Below are 23,466 nucleotides of genomic sequence, written 5' to 3' on the forward strand. Positions count from 1 at the left end.
GCACACGTGTTTGGCATCTCCATTCTAAAGCTCCAAATACACACACCCCTTGGGTGGCCATGGGTGTTGACTGTGAGGCTGAAAGCCCGGTCTCTTGAGTTTTGCAATTACCTACATATGCCAGTGCGCTTAGTAACTCTGCTGCTATTTAGGAGAGACCAATTTAGCATAATCTACTTATGTGGGAGTCAACTCATGTACTGGGTTTAAAATACACAAAAGCTCCGTCAAGCGGTCAGATCGGATGGCTCAGGACTGTAACATGAGATCTTGTCTTGCACCTCTCTGGGTCAGTGGCTGAAGGGCTCTCTTTAGTCAAGACCCCTCCCTGCCTTATTACCGCCTGGTAGGTTTCACTCATTAGCAATAACAGCCCACTTCCCAGTTTTAAAAAGTCCACATGTGAACAACCATCAATATAGCTGCTATTAATAGTGAGCTTCCATTTTGTGCAAGGTGATAATAAAGGATGAAATGGACCTAACTTTGAACTCAGACTTGCGTCTTCTTTTTTTTGAAAAAAACTTTTAAATGTTTTATTTATTTTTGAGAGAAACAGACAGAGTGCAAGTAGGGGAGGGGCAGAGAGAGAGGGAGACACAGAATCCGAAGCAGGCTCCAGGCTCTAAACTGTCAGCACAGAGCCTGATGCGGGGCTCGAATCCACAAACTGTGAGATCATGACCTGAGCCGAAGTCGGATGCCCAACCAAGCCACCCAGACTGTCTTCTAAAGCAAAGAAAGTTTATTTAATATCACACACACACACACACACACACACACACACACACACACAGCCATGAAGATATTTCAGTGGCAATACAGGAGATTTTAAAGATGTCATGTAATTTGGTACCAATCTTAATTATTTATAACAAATTATTTAGATACCTAGACTTTGTTGTTATCAATGATGTTGATAATGGGTGCCTTAGATTTTTAAATCAGACATTATCAGGTCTGTCCTTAAAACCTGCAGGGCCCAGGGCAAGAGTACAGGTGAGGCCCACCTCCCATGTCTAGATGCTTATAATTTATCAATCAAGCTAGCAACTGTCAGGTAAGATATGTTCTATCTTCTTTATAAAATCCATTAAAAATCTTTTCATGATAGTGATATATTTTTTCACTTTTTTTGTTGTTTTACTTATTTGATGTGCTGTTCTTGCAGATCTGAACTAGGTGTTTTTCTCGGTGATTACAATTCAGAACAGCAACTGGAACTGGAGACTTGTCAGCAACTCTGCAAGGGATCTATCTCCTTGATCCCTGAGGGGGTGTGGATTAGCCTCGGTCTCATAAACCCCTCCAAAGAGCTGTTCTGCATCTTACACAAAACATCGGTAAAACACAGCACATCACTGATGTATGCACCTGCTCCAGTTAATTTGAAACCTCAGTCCCTTTAGCTAGAAACCACCTGACAATGAATGTGAATAATGATGTGTGTGAGGAGCTCTGATGTAAAATGTAAAAAGTCAACTTGCTTACTGAATCCCAACTCAGGGCTTAGAAGCTTCCCCCCACCCAAAACACCAAAGCATAGGGGTACCCACACACAGTGGAACAGGTAACCTTGGTAATTAAAGAAATAAAGATCAAAACGTATTTTTTTTTAATAGCCATTATGATATAGCATGAAATAGTCATTGAGGAAGAAGCCTATGTTCACTTGGAGGGACCATCCACATTGGTGTTGTTCAAAGCCAGATGGTGAAAGTCAGAATCTCTTAGGAAACTCATGGAGATTCTGATTTTATTGGTCTGGGGCAGGACCATGTATGGCTTTTTAATGCTTCCCAGGTGCTTCTAATGTTTGGCTGTGTGGTCCATTGTACCACTTTCTGGGGACTATGTTCTAAGGGTGGTCTTTAGCCAAGAAGGCGATAAATAGAGACAGGATGAAAAGTCATATAAAACATTTCAAAATGGAATAAAGGCTCTGTGTAGAACCTTTGAAATTGTAGAAAGACATTACATTTTTTATGATCACTTGTTATAAACAAATTAAGGCTTTTATACTACAAGTCTCTTCTTGAAATCCTAGAAAATAAAACCAAGGAAAAAGCCGTCCACTCCTCTGGGTTACACCAAGGAAAAGGCAAGTGAGAGAGGAACCAGGGTGTGCTGACAGGCGAGGGGGCAGGGAATGGTTCCACAGTGGGAGAAGGGCTCGGACTACCCTAGAATCTAGAGAACTCGAGTTGGAGCTATTTGTAACTCTATGGTCATAGGCAACCTAATCTCCTAGGATTTATCCCCAAGGGGTGAAGATATGCAAGAGATTTTCCCAGAAGGTGGGAGGAGTAACTGACATGTATAAGAAAAGCATGAAACCCTTCCTTCCCTGTATCTCTGACTACAAAAATTTATGTATGGGTCCCCTTAGACTGACTGCTGCCTTGAAATGAACACTGGATTATTTGCCAAACGCGCGCGTGCGCGCGCACACACACACACACACACACTACAAGAGGGAGCAGAATGGTCAGTTCAACATCTAAACCAGCATCATCTGCTTTAGGTATAAGCAACAGAGAAGTCACTTTATAAGGCTTGTTTCCGAGTCTTAACATATGCTTAAGAATATCTCCTAACGATCAAGATGATATTAGAACAGCTCAGCAGTTCTGGGACAGGTAGGCGCGTCAAGATAAAGGACCAGAAGGTGCAGGCGAGGGCTCCCCTGAGCCTGCAGTCATTCAGGCAAGAACCCAAAAGTGAGCCTGTTTCCATGGTCTAGGAAATGAAGGAAGGGGATATATTTGGAATTTGGAAGGCAGTTTGAAAAGAAACAATTGCTGGGTTTGGCAGAAGATTAAGCATAAAGGCAAATCTATGCGTTGGGCACAGGGCCATGGCGTGCTTTTAGTAATCACATTTAATCCTCTCAATAACCTTGCAAGAAGACCTATCCGTGTCTATTTTACAAGTGAGAAGACAGACGCTTAGAAATTGGACCTATCCATGGCCAAACAAGTACTAAATGGCAGCATCAGCATTTAAATGTGCGGACTAATGAACCATGAAGTATTTCTGATGTTTCTCCCATGACACTGTGGCCCAGTGGTGGCGAGGCTGTGTGGGGAAAGATCGGGAAAGGAAGACGAACAATTTCACCTTTTCTAATGAAGTTGGTGAAAGAGAAATTCAAGTTATCATGTATGTACGTATCAGGTTGGGGAAGAAGTGGGTTTGCTTAGATTTTTAAAAAATCTGTGTGTAGGTCAGCACTGTCCAACAGACATAAAACACAAGACATGTATGTAACTTTGGGTTTGTTAGTAGCCACACTGAAAGAGTAAAAGGAAACGGGTGAAATTAATTTTAATGACATATTTAATTCAGTATATTCTCATTCCAACATGAAATCAATAATAAAAAAACTACTGAGTTGCTTTTTTTTTTTTTTTTTTTAAAGAAGACAGAAGTTTGTTGAATACACAGCAAGGGAACAGTGGGCAGGACAGCAAAGGAGAGACTGTATGCCTGTGATATTTTACTTTTTTTGGTAGGCACTAATTCTTTACAATCCAGTGCAATTGTACACTTAGAGGACATTCTGATTTGGACCAGCCACATTTCAAGTGCTCAAAGGCTGCATGTGGCTAGGGGCTGCCATATGAGATGGTGTATCCGGAGTACTGAGATCGTGGAATGCGATGCCTGTCTCAGGGTGTGGACAACGAGGGACTGAAAGTAGACTGTTAGAAATGCCCACGCAGAGGGGCCAGAGGAAGACTCTCCAAGTAAGACACCTATTCGAGGTCTCTAAAGTGGCAAATCACTGGAGAGAGGAACTGAATAAGCAGCGCCTCCAACACATTTCTACCTTCTACCCTTGCAACAGGCTAAGTGATACGGGGGAGCTTCACGGATGCCAAACCCCCGTGCGGCTTTAGTCAGTAGGAAGAGACCCCCCAGCTGCAACGAGCCTTCGAAGAAAACCTACTACTTATGTCGTGTGCACATGGGTCATTATTAACTTCCCTCCCGGATCAGAGTTTAAAAATTGTACTGAATGAAACAAAAGGCCACCAGATCAGATCAGTGAATTTTGCTACAGCTAAGGATTTGCTTTTCGGCTCATGTACGTTTTGTGGCTTGCCCCCTAGAATTAAGTGTTCATCTGAAGAGGCGTGGTGATTTTCTTTCTTTGATGTTGGTATTAGATTAGAAGGAATGGAAATAAGTATTTTTTTTTAAAAAGAAACCTTACTTCCTTATATGATATTCTTTAAAAATATAGCCATCATGTAGCATGATCTTGTAGCACCTGTCACAATGAACTTAGGGAAAGTGGGGACTCAATAATACTAATAACTGAATGATATAATCATTTCATTTAAAAATATAAAGCTTTTTGGTCATTGAATTAATGGTCATCTGTTTTTGTAAATTTTTTTTTTAATGTTTTTTATTTATTTTTGAGACAGAGAGAAGACAGAGCATGAGCAGAGGAGGGGCAGAGAGAGAGGGAGACACAGAATCTGAAGCAGGCTCCAGGCTCTGAGCTGTCAGCACAGAGCCCGACGTGGGGCTCGAACTCACAGACTGTGAGACTGAGCTGAAGTTGGACGCTTAACCGACTGAGCCACCCAGGTGCCCCTATGGTCATCTGTTTTTTAAAAAAATCATTTCACTTTGGCTGCAGAAATTCAATCTGGAAACAGAGAGAAAATTTTATCTTTCTTCTCAACCTTTCATAAAATATCAGGTAACAGAGAAAGACTAAAAAAAGCAGAACTGTATAATGCCTGTTTGTAAACCGTGCTCCCTCTTCAGACACTTTCTATATTTATTTATCTGCCTTGATCCCTCAGAAGTCCCACTGGCCTTTTTTTTTTTTTTTTTTAAACAAGACTATCTTGGCTTCCTGGACTTTTGCATTGTGTTGTAAATATACTGCCCCATTGATAAGAGCCTCTCATTTTTTTTCTCTAGCTCACAAGTTGGCGCACCAAATGACCTCCTAGAAAATTCTTAAGAACTGATCAGAAAGTGTTTTAGAAAAGGACAGAAGAAAAGCCAGTAGCAATAGAAATCATCCTTCCTTTTGTACTACATTGAGAAACCTGAAGATCTCTGCAAGGCAAAATATCCTAGAACTCCATTCCTATGTGACATGTCTACGTGGACCTGATTAAGCTGTGGGTCGAGCCCTGACTCGGACAAGACTGACAGCCACGTCCAAGAGCAGCGTGGGTAGCCGGGGGGCCCACACGGCACCCTCGTGCTCTAGCCCCGGCCCCAGTAAGTCCACGCTGCTGTGCTGGTCAAAGGAAAAACAGTTAGATCATCAAATACATGCACTTCCGAGTGTGACTTTTCCGTTTTTCGGATTACCTTGATTCGGGGTATTTGGTGAGGGTGGCCAGGCTGCTGGTGTACATGTGGCCGCCCACATCAATGTGGACGGGCGCATTGGATTTTGTGAGCTGTGCTGGAGTAGGAATGCCTTGGTTGTTCAGTGGAGATGCAGGAGATCTAGTGATCAGAGGTCTTGACATATTGGGCCGACTGTCCTACAGAGAGATAAGCAAGTTTAGACACGTTTTCGGTAGAGAGAAAGGAAACACACGCATCATAAAGAATAAGCCAGAGACTAGTGTTGACATTCTTTCGGTAATAAAATCTTGAAAAATCAGCAGGCTCTCACTCTTGTTGTAATGAATATTAGAAACACAAAGTCTGTAACAAAGAAAAGGAAAACTTCCCAAGCTCGGAATCAAGGAGCCGAACTAATGTTCACTTCCAATCATCCTGAGCTCTATGACCGCCTATTTTACTAATGAATTCTCACATTTAACAACTGCTAAATGGCACATGGAGAGTTACCCTCATTCCAAATGAAAAGACAATCAACACTTAAAACAACCCATATCTAAATAAAATACATAGGCTTTATCCTTCTCTTTGGAAACTTCCCTATTGCTATGCAGTTGGGATAAATACAGATCTTTCAGCATTTGTGTTCTGCAACTATGCTCGATTTCTATTTTTTAAATCACGAAAATGAGGGTATGACTAACCTGGCCTTCAGCACACATTCTCAAAGCAACTTTGTAAACAGGCACCCCAAGTTCATCAGTCAAGAGATTAAAAAAAAAAAATCAACACACACTCTACCCATTTGTTCCCTGCTTCACTCTGTACAAGACTAAAGGTCTGGGGACACTTGGAAAAGACTGTACCCTTCAGTGGTAAGTATGTGCTTGTGAGCATGAGCAAGTTGCTCTTCTCTATGCCAGACTTCTTGAAGTGATCAAGCTCCCAAGGTAGAAATAGGGCAGGTGTCAATGGAGAAGCCCCACAGGCAAAGGTACAATGTGAGCAGGGGCTCCCGGGTGGCTCGGTCGGTTAAGCCTCTGACTTCGGCTCAGGTCATGATCTTGCAGTTCACGAGTTCCAGCTCCGCCATCGGGCTCTGAGCCTGGAGCCTCTTGGGATTCTGTGTCTCCCTCTCTCTCTCTGCCCCTCCCCCACTCACTTCTGTCTCTCCCTTTCTCTCAAAAATAAATAAACATTAAAAAAAAATTTTTTTTAAAGGTACAATGTGAGCAAACAGAGCAGATGGAGGACATCACACGGGGGGCAGCGAGAACATGTTGAAGGAACTGTACTCTTGAGGAAATAAAATATTATATCCTTTCCATTGATACAATATAAATATTTCAAACACTATCCAAACATGGTCTATCACTCTCTTAGTGATAGGGCCCAAACCACAGACAAGTCAAGTCAGGTCTCTGGCACTCAATGAAGGGGTCAAATATTTAGAGTCTACAATTGAGGAATAAGTTAAAATAGCATTTATCCCTCAGTTCTGCAAGGCTAACGCCACAACAATACTCTCAGATTTATAATTTAGCCAGAGATTGTTTTCAAACATGCAAACAATGCGTGGCAAAGCCAGTGACAAGGCATAATAAAGGGATTTTGAAAAATGCCTTTGATGGAGATTATAAAGGGGAAGTCATCTAGTTTTTGTGCATAAAACCCAGCATGATAAAATATAAATTTGCAAAACATCATAGATTTTATGATCTGAAACAGCTTTAGGAGCTACCTGGGGCACAACTGTTAGACTACTTAGCATTAACCACATGTCTAGGCAAGACAGCAAATGCACATACTTTCTGAAACTCTGCAGCTGAGTTTCTGCACCATGAATGCGGTGGCGATTGAGCCTTTACACAAAACGCTGACCATCTGTGTTGTGCTTTTCTCCATGCTGAATTAAACAGGGCCCAGAAACAGTCCTAGGAAAAGAGCTAGTGTTTTATTTCTTAAATGGGGTGGTCGGTTCACGGGTGTTCACTCTATTATTCTTTAGATGTTCCTCTATATTTTTAATAATGCAAAAGGTATTAAAAAAAAACACAAAAGGATGTTTGTAGCACACAGAGAAGAGAAATTGAAGAGGTATTGGATGGGGGGAAATACAAAGACAGACACGGTTGATAGAAAATATAAAACAGTTAAGATTTGAGAATATTAAAAGTTGCGTTTTAGGGGCGCCTGGGTGGCTTGGTCGGTTGAGTGTCCGACTTCGGCTCAGGTCATGATCTCACGGTCTGTGAGTTCAAGCCCCGCGTCGGGCTCAGTGCTGACCGCTCAGAGCCTGGAGCCTGTTTCCGATTCTGCGTCTCCCTCTCTCTCTGCCCCTCCCCTGTTCATGCTCTCTCTCTGTCTCAAAAATAAATAAACGTTAAAAAAAAAAAAAAAAAAAGTTGCGTTTTAAAATTTGAGTGAGAGAGAACAAGATTTTTCCTTTCAAAACGCAATCACATAACCTCTGCTTTTGAGAGATACTTCCTACCTGGCTAAAGACACCCCCTCCCCACCCCCCCAGTACCTTCCACCCTGTTACAATTCATCCCATCATGGACTGCAGCGCCTGTAATAGGTTTTCAATTGGACACATTCTGTATCCTGCCTGAGGGTGCTCAGGCGAAAATGAACAGATTTGCAGGGTTAATACTGTAGTTAGACTGTGACCTCATTCAGCACAGCTCCAACACTGCGAGGTCTATAGAAGAAGGAGAAAAAAAATTAAAGCATAACCGATCGGTTGAAGGATTCCAGATTTCCCAGAATATATACCATTTACATTGTAAATCATGAATGTATGGATATTGCTGAATGTAAAATTAAGCCAGTGTTTCTTCAGCGGCGGGTGGGCGGGGGATTAACCCTTAAGGGCCAGGAAGGGGTTTCTGACTGCCACGCTCAGGCTCACTCTGGCAGGGCTCCCAAGTTTCAGAACTGGTCTTTCCTGAGCCCCCTGACTTACCTCCTCTGCTCTCTTTCTCCATTCTGGGAATCTTCCCTGGTCTGGGTGTGTCCCCATTAGATGACTTCTAAGGCATTAAGTGGTATTTGCTAACAGAGTAAAGGGTTTTCATTCACTGCTTTCTGTACTGGTGCAGACTGAAAGAACTTCTAAAATGCATAGGCTGGGATGGGGGAAGAGGATGTTTGGGGCCGGGAGCTCTTGGCGTTTCCAGTGGATACTCCGTAGCTACTGCAGTTACTCCAGATGCTTCCTCTGACACATTCTGGCAACCCCTTCCCCTGCCAATGGCTTTCTCTTCTTTCTCTAGTCTCTGAGGCCCAGATGGGAGGCCTGTACCTGCAGCCCCCATTTCCCTTCCAGCCTCAGGACGAAGCCCATGCCCAGGGTGGCCACGCCGAGCTGGAAAGAACTGGGTTCTCACGGACATTGCTGGCACACCGAAAGGACCAACTCTGAGCCCATCTCAAGACTTCCTGTTACTTGGGAAAATAAATCTCCTTCTTTTTAAAGCAAGTTTGAGCTGGGGTTTCTGATACCTATCCTGACAGAATACCCTTCCTTGACGCAGCTCCCTGTGAGGTCATCTGGCTTGGTGAGACGTCACCTGTGATGCCATGAACAGCTGCCAGATGCAGAACAGCTGACAGATGCAGAATTTTCTACCGTACTATGACCACTTTTCAACTCCACTTCCCCATCTGCCTTTCCCTTTGATTGTTCACCCATCATCATCTCAGTTTGGATATCTCTTAGAATTATTTCCGATGAAAGGCAAACCAAAAACTTTAACCAGAAAGGGCGCAAATGCCTTGGCTGTGCCATCATCACCCTGACGAAACAGCCCAGCGTTCTGTAAGGTGCCCAGACAGAAAGCTGTCTCTGATAAACTCCCACCTGGAACGGACTCTACACCTAGGAGAGAAGAACCCTAACATTAAGCTATTTGGTTATTGGCCCTTTCTTGTGCAGCCCGTTGTTCCCTCCTTCCACGATATTTACTAACCTCTCCTGAGGGCCAGGCACTCGACCAAGAAATGGATATACAACAGGGAACGTGACACACTGGTCCCTGACCTTACCGGGCTCGCCGTTTGGTGGGAGACAGAAGTCAGGAAACAAGCAACTGCTACCAGGCAGGGAAAGGCCATGTTACTGTGGCAGCTGAATCAAGGGGGCCGGTAACCTAGGCTTGGGGGCTGGGAGGAGGGATGGGGAAGGTCCCCTGGAGACAGTCTAAGCTGAAATCTGATAGATGAGAAATCAACACACAGCGAGCGGGTTGCTGGGAAGGGTTCCAAGCAGTATCGCCAAGGCCCTGAAGTAGGAGAGCACACGGTAGTTTGTAGAAATTAAAAGTATAGCATGTTGTGAGAATTCTCCCACTTACCTTTTCCCCAAGGTCTAGAGGGACAATGTAGGAAACAGAAGCTTGTAAGATGATGGCCTGAGAACCACAGAAGTAAATGACAACTTACAATGAAAAAAATAAAGAAAACCCACTACAACATCCTATGTCTGGAAAAGAGGAAAGGAAAGAGGAAGTCAGCCAACAGCCAGCTTTCTAAACAGCACTGTCCAACAGGACTTTCTACAAGAATGGAAATGTTCTAGATCTGCTCCATTTGGTAGGGTGGCCACCAGCTACATGTGGCTATTTGAGCATTTGAAGTGTGGCTAGTGGAACTAAAAAACAAAATTTTAAATGTTACTGTAATTAATTTAAACTGTAATGTACATAGCCACACATTGGTAGTGGCTGTACCACTGGATAGCACAGTAAAGGCTTACCTTGAATTTTTCTTAATATATGGAAGCCCAAATCATGACAGACCTGAACCTATCAGCCACGTTTATTTATTTTTTACAAGGTTTTTGTTTTTTTTTAAGATTTTACTTTTAAGTAATCTCTACACCCAACGTGGGACTTGAACTTACAAACCCCAAGATCAAGAGTTGCATGCCCTACCAACTGAGCCAGCCAGGCGCCCCACAGCCATGTTTAAATGGAGAAGCAGAGTTACTTCAGAAGTGAATACAGACAGTTCATGAGTTCACAGCACTATTTCTCCCTATTTACTGATTTTATGAAAATAAATTAATAGCCACGCAGTGAGGAAAACACATCTATGGCTCTCACAGAGCACTGGGAAAAGGCACCAGACACAAGGGCATGTCCTATATGCCCATTCACACGAAGTTATGAACCATAAAATGAATGCATGAAGACAGAGCTCAGAACACTGGCCACCTGTGGGGGTTACTGACTGGGAGGGGTAAAGAACGAGCCTTCTGGACAGTTAGACAAGTTCTAAATCTTGATCTGGGTGGTTTCACAGTTGTACGCATGTGGACACTTAAGGTTTATTCATTTACTTTACTCTAAGTTCTACTTAAAAAGAAAATAAACCGAAAATAATCTTGGGAAAAACTCCAATCAAAACACCATGCTGTTCAAATACTCATCTAAATTTCTGTGAAATATTACCTTTTTTAAAAACTAAAAAGATGTTTATTATTTCCTCTCCTAGGATAAACCAAATCTGACTATGGTACTTTGACATAAAACAGCCATCTGAAATTGTATTTCAAATTCCTCTTTCCCCCATTTCTATCCCATATGCCTGGATTTTCCAGGCATGTTGATCAGCTTACCTTTAAAGTTTCCATTTCTTGGCTGCTTTCAGTCTGAGGCTTCCTTAGCTTAATCATCCACCTCACCTACCCAACAAAGCAGCAATAATTTTTTTGGTAGGAGACTCCTTCAAGGGATTTGACTTCAGGCATCTTTCAAAAGAAGCTAATGAAAAATTTGCCTTCTAAATCTAACCTAGTTGTGTGCTGTTCAAACAGGAGCCCCAGGGGCACTGCCTGGAACAAATGAGCTGAAGTTTAAACTGAAAGTTTGAATGACTGACTTTGTTAAAAATGTATGCCCCTGTCTTATGTCACGTTTCACTATCTTGGACTACACTACCTCTTTCACTGGGAAAAGAAACAGGTGTCTTAGGGATATTTCCAGAAAAGCATATCAATAGTAAAATACTTATCTATATTATTTGATATTATAATTCATAACATTCTATAGAGGAGTGAAGGAATTTAACACAAATCATAACTTTTCCACAAATTTCAACCTTAGTATCTCTCTCTCTCTCTCTCTCTCTCACACACACACACACACACACACACACACACACACACACAGACAGAGAGAGAGAGAGAGAGAGAGAGAGAGACTCAAGTAGCATCTATATTACATGAAATGGAATGCCTGGAGACTGGAGTGTTCTCATGAATTCTATTTTTTGATAGCTGGCCAACCATTTAGGGTACCCAAACTGTACTCAACGTATCTTAAGCATGGATGTTGCCAGTTCCTGGGATGGAAATCTATGGTTGCCTTCAGAGTGTTATTTTAGAACTGACACAATCCTATTGGACTCATAATGATGGTTCTTGTAGAAAAACTTCAGTTTACTGATCATAGTTACTTAATGGTATAACAAGATTCTCAACCACAATGTCAACGTATTTTGTGAGATATCTCATTTGTTTCTTCATTTATTCAAGAAATATTTATTGGGTTCCTACCACATTCAATCTCTATGGCCTCTATTGACTTTAACTAAATAGGAGAATGACCTGAGAAAAGAGAGAAAAAACTCCTATAATTTCACATGAGTTAAAAAACAGAAAAAACAAAAACAAAAACCCACCAGCACTTTAAAGTCTGTGAGTATTGTATATGTAACTTATTTAGAGGACAGTTTCTGTCAATCTCTGAAGACACCTGAGAATTAGGCCCCAAAGCCTTCTAAGCCTCCAAATTTGACATCAAATCTTCCATTCACGTTATCATAGGAGCCCCCTTCAACTTCACAGAACCTATTTACTCTTAATTCATGCATTTATAACAGATGTAGTCATTGGTTTTCTAGCCCATAGGACAACAGCTACTTACAAAAATCATTCAAGATGACATCATCCCCCCAAAAACCCCCTAACTTAGACTGGAAAGTACACAATATACTGAAGAAAGATTCCTGTCCAAAAATAGTAAAGAAAAACATGTTTTTAAGGTAAGACAACTTTCAAGACTTTACACAGCTGTAAAAGTTACCTATACAGAACACCCTACAGGCACAGGAGAAAGAGCCTTGGTTTTGGAAACTGGAGACCTGCTTTCAGCTGGCCTTACCCTTTGTGTGATCTCGGAGAAGTTTCCAAACCTATCAGACTCGTTTCCTCATCTCTAAGACAGGGCTAAATCTTCCCACCCTACAGAGAGATAAAGCCAGCAGCGGGTGAGACATGTTTGTGAGGGCGTATAGTACAGGGCTTGGCATAGAGAAGGACAAAGGAAGTTTCTTTCCTTCTGCACATGAAAAATGAAATCTCACAGAGCAGTAAACCAGATGTACAGAGAAGACTTCTATGGAGCAACGGAGAAATACAGAGAACTTTAGAGATAGTTGAGGAGGGAAGATCCACAGGTGAAAAAAACAGCATTTTACAGTGATGAAAGGATTATATTGTGGGGTACAGGTAAGTGAAAAGAAAACAGGACAGAGCATAACAAGATGCTAGTTATGTGCCGTGGACAAGTGTATGAAAGGAAGTGGAGAATGAAATCAGCACAGTTATGTTCATAAAATGAAATGGCAATTGAATTGTACCGATTTTCCTTTTCGGATCAAAAATCTTAATTTCACAGATTTAAAAAAATCCCAGAAATCAAAAATAGGAGGCTTCAAAGTTGTTTCAAAATGACTAGCAACTGTGTTAAATTAATCTGCAATTGCTTCCTAATCTGAAACAGCAAAATGTTACTCTTCTTGCTGCTGGCCAAGAGGAGGGGCTCCTAATGTTTATCTATTTCAATGCACAATCTCTGCCAGATATGTGGTGCGTGCCCTCAACATGCCTTTTTGTTTTTTTCTTTTTCAAATGAAACGTGTATCTGAGAAGCTCCTTTATTAGATTACTGAGCTGGGACCATGAAAAGAACAACTATTTGCCAAAATTTCTCTGCTTTTTGTTCCCCCCAGAAGGAAAGTGAATTTGAAAAAACAGAATATTTTGACAGAACTTTGCTGTGCTTATTATAGCTGGATTATTTTTTAAATTAGATTTCTTAGATATTTTTAAATGCATGTAAAACATCAGAGTATTTTAAAATACACATTACAGCTCAACTATGGATATCACTAATTATTTTCTTTTTTAAATATTTATGTATTTTGAGAGAGAGAGAGAGAGAGTGTGTGCATGTGGGCAGAGAGAAGGAGAGAGAGAATCCCAAGCAGGCTCCGTGCTGTCAGCACAGAGCCCAACACGGGGCTCAATCCCAGGAACCATGAGATCATGACCTGAGCCGAAATCAAGAGTCAAGCTCTCAACTGAGCCACCAAGCACCCATGAATGTTACTAATTTAAAAAAATAAATAAATAAAAATAAAAACATAGCATTCAAGTGGAAAAGTAGGTTCTGTAACAGTTCCATAGGGAAAGACTATTTTTCAAAGATATGTGTATGTGCAATAAAAAATTCTGGAATTAACATCAAAATATTAGTAGGGGTTAGGACTATGTAATGATGTTCCAGACAAATTTTATTTTTGTTTTTATTCTCTTGTGCTTTATGACACAGAGCATTTATTACTCTTGAAATTTTAAAAAACAATTTTTAAGAAGAAAAAAATGTACAATTAAATCAATTAGTACATACTCTTGGCATGCTGCTATATTTTACTTTCATAATCAGGATTTTTTCTTTTTTTCTGACATTTTAAAACCAAGGACTGAATGAAGAAATACAGAAATTTTCGGATAATGCTTCCTTTTCCTTTATTTTCTTGCCAGGGAGGAAATGTGTGGAACCAAAAATTAAATGGGCCTCAGGTCATGGTAAGCTCGTATTTAGCTGACACAGAAGTCTATTTAGTTTGATCCTGAAAGAATGGTGCAGGAATATATGGTTTCCACACTCCTGGGAACTATCTGGTCATCTGCGCCCTCCTCAAGTTCGTCCATTCCCAGATCCAAAACACAGCAAAAGCAAGACAAGGAAAGATGTACCTGCATGCCTCCCACGTTTCCAGAAGTTGGTGCCCTGCATGCGTTCTCTTGGAAGGAGAATGCATAATGGCAGCAGAAGCTGGCAATGAAACAGTATCTAACGCTCACAGAGGGCCTCCTAGTCTGAAATCAGAAACCCCTGCACAATGTTAAGTATTATCACCATTTCACGAAGAAGGAAGTTGACTGTGGGGTCAAGCGGCTTAGCCTATAATTATCTAGTAATGAATTTACAGCGATATTTGACACACTAGTCACTGTGTACCAGGATAAGGTTACCGCGCTCCATTACTAGGCTATCCATGCTCCGGCTTTCACAAGAGAAGGGACAGATTTACCTTGCTCCATCCATGGTCTTCCACGCAGTCTGTTTTGAAAATGAACACAACTGGCTGGAGGGTTAGGAGGATGGTCAGTGGTCATGCAGAAGGCAGGAGCCAGCTGGCCCAGCACTGGACTCCTCCTCCCCCACCACACACTGTGTATTTCCCCCACCACAGAGAACTGGCATTTTATTTACCCCTCTAACTGCTAGTCCTAGATCTTAACTACAGGACACATCTGCCTCGAAATAGACAATAAACTTGACGTATTGACTTCTTGGATGTGGTCATAAAAATTCCTTGTCTAGCAGTGTCAAAAGCTAAATGTGTTCCTTCTAACCTTAATTGCATCCCTGGGAACCTCCTCTTAAAATTCTTAGATGGTTATTTGCTTGACCTTTGTGCATTAAAAAATAAAAAATTAGGACACACAGCGTTCAAAATATACTAGCTTACTCTAACTTATACAACAGATGTTTCAAAAAGTTCATTTGCTCACTTGTTCATTCATTTAGAAAATGTTGGCTGGCTCTTCTATTTGGAGCTAGGCTAGGGCAATGTGGAATTGAATTTTTCAGGGAGTTGACAGTCTTCTCTGGGAATTAGCCATATGCACAGGCAGTTCCTGAAGAGAAGAGATCCCCATATAAATAAAAAAAAAATTAAATCAAATCATCCTTTAAATGCTTTGAAAACGACTTATTGACCCTCTTCAACAAATCCTTTTGAGGGCAAGCAATACTTTGGTACAGCAAGGGATGTACTTGGCTTTATGAATCCAGAGTATATTGCTGCTAAATAACACTTATACTTAGTAATTCCATGTTACGGGGATCATACTAAGTTCTGGCACAATTATTTTTAATTTTTATTTAATTTAATTTTTTTTTTTTCTTTTTTTAATTTTAGACACAGAGCACAAGCAGGAGGGAGGGGCAGGGGGAGAGAGAATCTTAAGCAGGCTCCACACCCATCATGGATCATGACCTGAGCCGAAATCAAGAGCCAGATACTCAACTGACTGAGCCACCCGGGGGCCCCAACCCAATTAGTTTTTAAAAGAGGGAACCATTGCAGTACTTCTACTGACGCTGACAAACGTTTCTTAACTCAGCATATTTCAGAGGATGGGACAAAGGAGAGCCCAAGCCACATCACTGAAGAGGGACAGGGACCGTGGCAAGCCACCTACCTGGCTTCAGTTTTCCCATTGATAATATACACTGTTGGACCAGACGGCCTAGAATGCTTTTTTAACTCCTGATTTCTTACTACGCTGTAATTTTAAAAACTATCCGCCATAGAGATTCAAGTATCTTAAAGGAGGCTAGCATTTTAGGTCGTCAGAATTGGAATTCAAATCTTCTTTGAAATCAAGGAGAACCGGTCATGAAATGAAAGGCATTCCTAAAGCATGAATGCAAAAGAAAAAAGAAAAAAAAAAAAAAAAGAAGCTAACACAGAGAGATTCCTTAACAGTCACAGCATTTGCTCTGGCTGATTAGGAAGATTAAATTTTAATCACTACAGCTTTTTATTTGCCTCCACCAACAGGAGGAAATAGCCAATAAAATATGGTGCTTAATGAACAGAATGCCTACTTCAGAGATTCTTTACTTGGTGCCATCTAATGGGGCTATTGTTTATTTATTTATATCTCGTGTTGTTCTAAAATACTACAGCTGTCTGAAAGCAGCTTGAGATCCCCTTCCGGAAGAGAAAAAAACTGTATTAGTGATAGAAAATGGATGTTTTTTAATCAAGTAACACTCTCTTATAGGCAGAATCAGCGTCAACTTTTCAAAAAGATGTACTGGGTGATAAACAAAAAAATGGGGGGCGATGGAAGGAAGCAGTCCCGGTGTGTGCACACCAAGACGAAAGGGTGGTGCGCCACGTGGATAGGCACTCCAGAGGTCTAGTGGTTTGCCAGAAACGCTTCTCCTGGTTGAAATCTGCAGGTGGGATCTTTACCACGAGAAGATGTAGACTGACCCCCTTCCAGATGTTTGAGTCACCCTGGTTGTTAGTCATGTCATTCTGTTTGAGTTGCTAGTGGGAACTGGTATTGAATACAAGTAGGGATGACTCAACGGGCTACCTTGGTTGGCTCTGCTCCTTGCGAGGTGGCCAACGATGGGTCGGCCGGCAGCCAACTAAGGGGCCAAGAGGCCCAACCGTGCCCACAGCTGAACCACTAAGCCTGGTATGAGCACAGCACCCTCGTGTCTCAGGATATTTTTGAGGGGACATCAGCTGATGAAACTTCCTGCTTAGCAGCAGATGGGAGAGAAGATAGCATTGAAAACACAGATTAGGAAGAAGGCGAATGAGCAGTAAAGACAGCAGCCAAACAGTCATCCTCCTCGCTACTTTACTGCGATGAGCTATTCTCTACAATTTTCACACTGTAAAAGGAGACATCTGTGTTCTTGGAGAAGTAGCTTAAAATAAACACCAACAAGAGTAAAAAAAAAAACAAAAAAAAAAAAAAAACAAGAAACCAACTTTTTTAAAGATCAACCTGATTGGCAAGAAAAGTTTGGTACAAAAATGGAAATGTGTTAGAAAAAAACAAAAATCATACCTGGAATTTACATTAGTGCCCCATGCATGCGAAGCAGTTATCTGTGAGATCCTAGAACTCCAAAGGCCTTATGAACAATCATAACCCACAGCCTTCCAAAAGGTCCAGAGGGGGAGGAGAGTAAGGGCCATACTGTTTTCTGTAAAGGAAGCTGAGGTAGGAATATTTACATTAACTGCCCAAGGTAAAAAAAAAAAAAAAAAAAAAAAGAAAGAAAGGAAAAAAGAAAAGTAGTTGATTCAAAGTAAGAAGCAAAATATTCGGGGCTCTAAGCCTGCATTCTCCTGTCTCAAATGTGCTGTCTCCTTCTGGGGCAATCTGGGAGTGTCTGACCCACTAGGACCTGGATCCAACTTTGAAAACAGGCCTTTCATTTGCCTGTGGCAGCAGACGCACTGGAGCATTTCCGCTAGAGGGAAGAGAAACGGGCAGCAGAAGGCCTTTGGTATTCTTAAAAGCCCCAGCTTGATTTTATTAGATGGTTCTTTAACCACAAGACACAGCCTGCAATGCTATGACAACCACAGAGGTGGCAGAGCGAGATGGGTAAATGCAGTTTTGTGCATGAAGAAAAGCGGTCCATATTAGGGAAGCAGGACAGGGACAGAGGTCAGGCCGAGAAGAAATGAGAAGATTCGAAGGAACAGAAAGGGGCAGGAGGTGAGAAAGGGACAGTGATGCAGCAGGCAGATGGAAAGAGAAATTGATGGAAAGGAAAATACAGGAGATACAAGAAAAGCGAGGAGGAAGAAAAGCCTGTGTGTTGTGGGGAGTGGAGTGGACCGGACTGGTTTTATCTCATTTCCCAACCAGGAATCTACTTATCTATAGACAGGAGGTCAGTTTCTAACACCTGCCCATCTTGTTTATCCTCTTATTGATTCCATATTAAGACCTTACTTGGTCCCTCTACGTGGGTAGCTGTGCAGGAAATTTGGGGAGGGTTTAAAGGCTTTTCTCCAGGTCTCGCAATTTGCTGCGGTCCTCTCTATAACAAACTGGAAGGATCCCTCTATGTGTTGTTTCCTTCTGAAGACTGTGGGGCTGAAGCCTAATTTTTAGAGAACCATGTAGATCCTTCACCCACGTGGAAAGTTCACTGATACACATGCCCATGGATAAATGGGTTAGCTCATGGAATGGAAGATCCCAGGCACCAATTAAAGCCCTGCAAACACCATCAGAATGAAATTGGGGGTGAATGCTACCCAGTTATTTTTCCTATCAACTCCCCCACAGTACTTAATGAAATGCTTTTTTTTTTTTAATTTTTGCACACAGTAGAAAATGAATTAACAGTACTGACGATGATAAAGCAAGTCTATAAGGTGCTACAACTGAGCGCTGAGCTTCCAGTAAATGACCTCACTGATTTTTTTTCCTTTGGGGCAGGTGGCCCTCAAACGCTTTTCTGATTTGTTACCTGCTCATCCCATCCATCAAATAAAAAATAAACAAAACCCACAATCTCGTGGCATTAATAGGCACAAATTTTAATTAAGGAAACATTAAATGCTGATGAGGTGACAGGGATTTTGTGGAAATAAACGCATAATTCTTCCCAATACAGAAGCCTGATGCGGTCATACTGCACAGTAAAAATACCTGCGCCACGAGGAACTGAGCAGCTCAGGGCTTGCCAAGGAACTGCCAGGGCTGGCGGTGTTGGTGTTGCCAAGGTTTAAAAAAAAATGATGAAAAGGCCGCCGACCAGGACAAGAGCGTCAAACCGCAGCAAACCGGGTGAAGTGCTTTTCACAAATGAAATACGTTCAGAACCACCCCTGGAAATCAACCAGACTGCAGGCTGGCGAGGACCAGAACGGTGTTCTGTTCACTGCATCCTAGTCTCCAGCAGCTAGAGCGTGGCATTCGGTAGGCACTCAATAAACATTTGCTGAAGAATGTGACAGTGAACTCCAGAAGAGAATGCAAAAGGTGGGTATAGAAAGCCCCCTCCATCTTCCACCTTCCTCCACACGATTTCTCTCTTGTCTCCAATAACCATCTAAAGTTTTAGAAACCACCTTCTTAGAGAGAATAGGGAGCAGAAGGGAAGACAACAGAAAGCTAACCCGGGGCTGGAACAGGCAGAACCCTTCAAGTAACACAATGCACCAATACAGCCACATGTCACTTCAGCACAGAGACCAGGAGAGACGTTAAGAATAACTTAGGTGGACATTTATTCTGTAATAAAAGTAATACTGTTTTTAAGTGAAGTAAAATATTTTATGGTATAATCTTAACAATTTGACAGCCGCTCTTTATAAATTCTATTTGGAAGAATATTACTAGCACTTTAGCAATGGTATACGGAGGCAGAATGGAATCGTGAGCTCCAGGGCCAGCGTGCTGGGTTTCAGTCCACCACATGCCTGCTGTGTGATTTAACCCTCTATGCCTCAGTCCCTACATTTTTAAAATATTTATTTATTTTGAGAGAGAGAGAGTACACATGGGTGAATGCAAGCAAGAGACAGGCAGAGAAAGGGGGAGAGAGAATCCCAAGCCGGCTCCGCACTGTCAGCACAGAGCCCGACACAAGACTCAAACTCACGAACAGTGAGATCATGACCTGGGCTGAAATGACGAGTCAGATGCTTGAGCCACCGAGGGACCCCTCGGTTTCTCCGTCTTTAAGATAGTATTAACAACACCTTTCGTGATTACTGTGAAAAAAATCTGTAATTCACATAAAGAGTAGAAAGTTATAAAAAGCATTTACCTTGTTCCCGGAATGAATGAATGAATGAATGAATGAATGAATGAATGAATAAATAAATAAATAGCAAGCTACTATTCCTAATAATGGTTTTAAAGATTTTATAAAAGATGATTGTTAGTTTCAAAGGATTTCATGAATGGGGCGCCTGAGTGGCTCAGTCGGTTGAGCATCCGACTTTGGCTCAGGTCATCATCTCGCAGTCCATGAGTTCGGGCCCCGCGTCGGGCTCTGTGCTGACAGCTGGGAGCCTGGAGCCTGCTTCGAATTCTGGGTCTCCCTCTCTCTCTGCCCCTCTCCCACTCATGCTCTATCTGTCTCTGTCAAAAATGAATACACATTAAAAACAGTCTTTAAAGGATTTCATGATTATTTCTAAGGTATACTTACAAAATACAGGTCTACATATAAGTTGCTTATATAACCATTCTTATTTGTTCTCTATTGTCCACTGGTTGTCAACTTGCTGTGAAATCCCAGCCTACTTTATACTATGTGTTATGCAGGGCTGCACAAACATCCCGAAACTGGAACTTAGCAAAGATAATACACATTATCTGAAACGCATAATGTGTATCAAAGAACTTTTGGTATTGCTGACCACCAAGAATAAATAAGTAGTAATTCCCTTCTGTCCTGCTTTTACGGTCTTCTCAAATTTCTTGAAGTACAGCGTCTATCTTGATGAAGACACTGGGTGAACGAAAATGTGCCTGGCCATTACATTAAATCTCGCGGTCACTGCTTTCCACACATCTTCAGAAGGTCCTGAGCCTGATGATGGCCTTGGAGGGCCACTGCTTAAAGAATCCCCACGTGAGCGGAAGTGCCCTCGAGATCCAAAACATGCCTCCTTTCTGTAGTTCTGAAATATGACAAATAAGCCAGAAAAGACTCTGGTGTGTGACTGACACAAAAATGTTAGCTCCCTGTTTCTAGGTCAGTCTAGCATTCCTTGGAAAAGTTTTTATTGAAACAAACTAAATGAGTTCTAAATCTTTACATTTGAAAATGTACTGGCCTTCTAAGGGAAATCCTAAACTAAACGGTAATCAACTGAAATCAAGAATAAAGGCACTTACCTTCCTGGCCTATTATCACTTGGAGAAGATGATTTGAGTATTAATAATATTCACTCAACCATTTATACAAACTAAGACTCAAAAATAAATCCCATCCCTGGAATTATTTTATCTACTAATAATGTACTTGATATCCTGTTTCATATAGTTGGTATATGGAAATTAAAATGTTAAAGAAATTAAGCAGTGATTACCACTTCTCTAAATCTATATTAAGCAATATTCAGCTGCACTAATGTAATTTAGTTGGGTGATAATAAAGACAAAGATAGGAGGTGGCAAGGAATTAGCATATTTGAAATGTAAAAAATAATTGCGGAAAGGGACTATAGCAATTCTAGGTAAAAAGCCTACACTTTCGGAACCAATTGCGGTCGTTTGTTACTCTTAATTTAAAAATCTGTAAGAAAGCATCAAAATCAATTCAATTCAGTCTTAATGAGACAGCTCTAACAGGAGCTTATTCACTGTACCTGTCCTAATTAGCATGAATATGTCCTCCGTGTCAAATCTGACAATACACTTAACTAAATTAATGTTAATCCCACAACACAGGATCGTATTTGAGTTAGCAGCTCTAAAACAGAATTTGCACATTAATATTTTGATAATGAATAACAGATGAACTCAGGGCTGGAAAAGAACTGGTTTGTGATTATTTCCCCAAAAAGGGAAACTGAGGCTCAAGGGAGACTCAGAGGCTTGCTCAGGGCCCCGCTGAGGAGTAGCTGGAAAGCACGGGTTCAATGCATGTATGTGCCCAGCTATTTTCTTTTTGTCACCTCCCCAGAGAGACCTGGAATCCTGTGTCACCTTGTAAAACTAAATGGAAGTCAGATGATATCCCACCTCAATTATTGATGATGAATAGCATTTGTTAAGATTCCCAAACAGAAGACCTCAGGTACCTCCCCCCATGAGGTTATTAACTATAATTCTTGCTTTTTAATTGCCACTTAGGCTAAAATGACTACCTCTTCAAGATCTATATGAAGATAATTTGGAGATTTAGTTTGGGGTGGATGTCAACAGACACTAACTGACCTTAACACGTATTTCAAAAGTGTTATGAAGGATACGGGATGAGAAAAATAATGACAAATTAGAACGAAAACAAGAGAAAACTAATGACTGGAAAGGTGGTGCCTGCCCATTCCATATTTTAGCTCTAAAATGTTTTCAGTGTGTCCCAAACATGAAACTGCAAGGTGGTTACCTTTCAATTTATGCCTGTAAACCGTCAGTCCTGCCTGGCTGCCACTGGAAATATTGAGATGGTGAAAATAGTCCCCACTTCGAACTGGCACGACATGAAAACATCTCGGCGTCGGGCTGGCATCTCCCTTGTTTTAATTTCCCAAAGGCTGGGAGTTTGGAAAGCTGGATTTGAGTGTTCCCGCACACGCCTGCTGCCCCAGGTTGTTAAACCTTCTCCCGCCATAAGGTGAGGAGGCTGAACTCTTTCAGAAGAGTGCCCACATTAGTTCCCGTGGGACCTTCTTCTTTTCAGAGGAGAGCTTATACGTTAGTGGCAGTGTGCTGGGGAGGCAGTGGAGGAAGGGGCCAGGGCCACTCTCCCTAGAGGAGGCTGGGTCACCCAGGACCTGGAAGGGGGATGAGCTTGGGCCTGGATTATCACCCAGGGGCTTCAGCTGCGACAGTCTCTGAGTCTGCTAATGATAGCAATGACAGGTAACGTCTTGGGGGCCCTTCTGTTGTGCCGGGCCCCAGTCACATTCAACTCTTGAAATGCACTATCTCATCTAATCTTTATAATGACCTTGCAACACTTCACCAAAAATGCCATTTTTATAGGCAAACTCCAGTCTTCTAAACCTCTCATCTTGGCAAAAGTTCACCTTCCCTCAGCGAAACCCATTTTCCAGGTAGCAGTAATCAACGACTTAAATACCCAAAGAAACTTGCCTCTTTTATTAAGTGGTGAAAAGAATACTTACCTCACAAACCTGATCTCAGGATTTCATGAGGATATGAGGTATCTAATATAGGGCTATAGGCATAGTAAGGAAATAATTGTTTTTTTTTAAAAAAGATCTATCGGGGTGCCTGGGTGGCTTAGTCGGTTGAGCATCTGACTTCAGCACAGGTTATAGAACCTCACGGTTTGTGAATCTGAGCTCCACGTGGGGCTCTCTGCTGTCAGCACAGAGCCTGTTCTGTCCCCCTCACTCCTCCCTCTCTCTCTTGCTCTCCTTCTCTCACAATAAATAAACTCTAAAAAATAGTATAAAAGATATATCAAAATTGTACTCCATCTAGCTATAGGATTTTAAGAGCTGGATTTATAATACTGAAAACTTCTATACTAGATTCCTGTGGATTAATGGTTCACTTTAAAAGCAGACACACAC

At 41.6% G+C, this 23,466-nt stretch overlaps 1 protein-coding gene across 3 annotated transcripts in view; it reads right to left on the reverse strand.

The window, feature by feature from the left end:
* The window catches only part of KCTD1 (potassium channel tetramerization domain containing 1), a 92,514-nt gene that overhangs the window by 40,520 nt on the left and 28,528 nt on the right, over positions 1–23,466 (reverse strand). For all 3 annotated transcript variants that reach the window (XM_042961507.1, XM_042961505.1, XM_042961506.1), the window contains exon 2: positions 5,347–5,525. In XM_042961507.1, coding sequence (XP_042817441.1) covers positions 5,347–5,510 — 164 coding nt within the window. In that variant the 5' untranslated portion in view covers positions 5,511–5,525. The remainder of the gene's footprint in view (positions 1–5,346; positions 5,526–23,466) is intronic.

Source organism: Panthera tigris, chromosome D3 (genome assembly GCF_018350195.1).
Source record: "Panthera tigris isolate Pti1 chromosome D3, P.tigris_Pti1_mat1.1, whole genome shotgun sequence".
Lineage (NCBI taxonomy): Eukaryota > Metazoa > Chordata > Mammalia > Carnivora > Felidae > Panthera > Panthera tigris.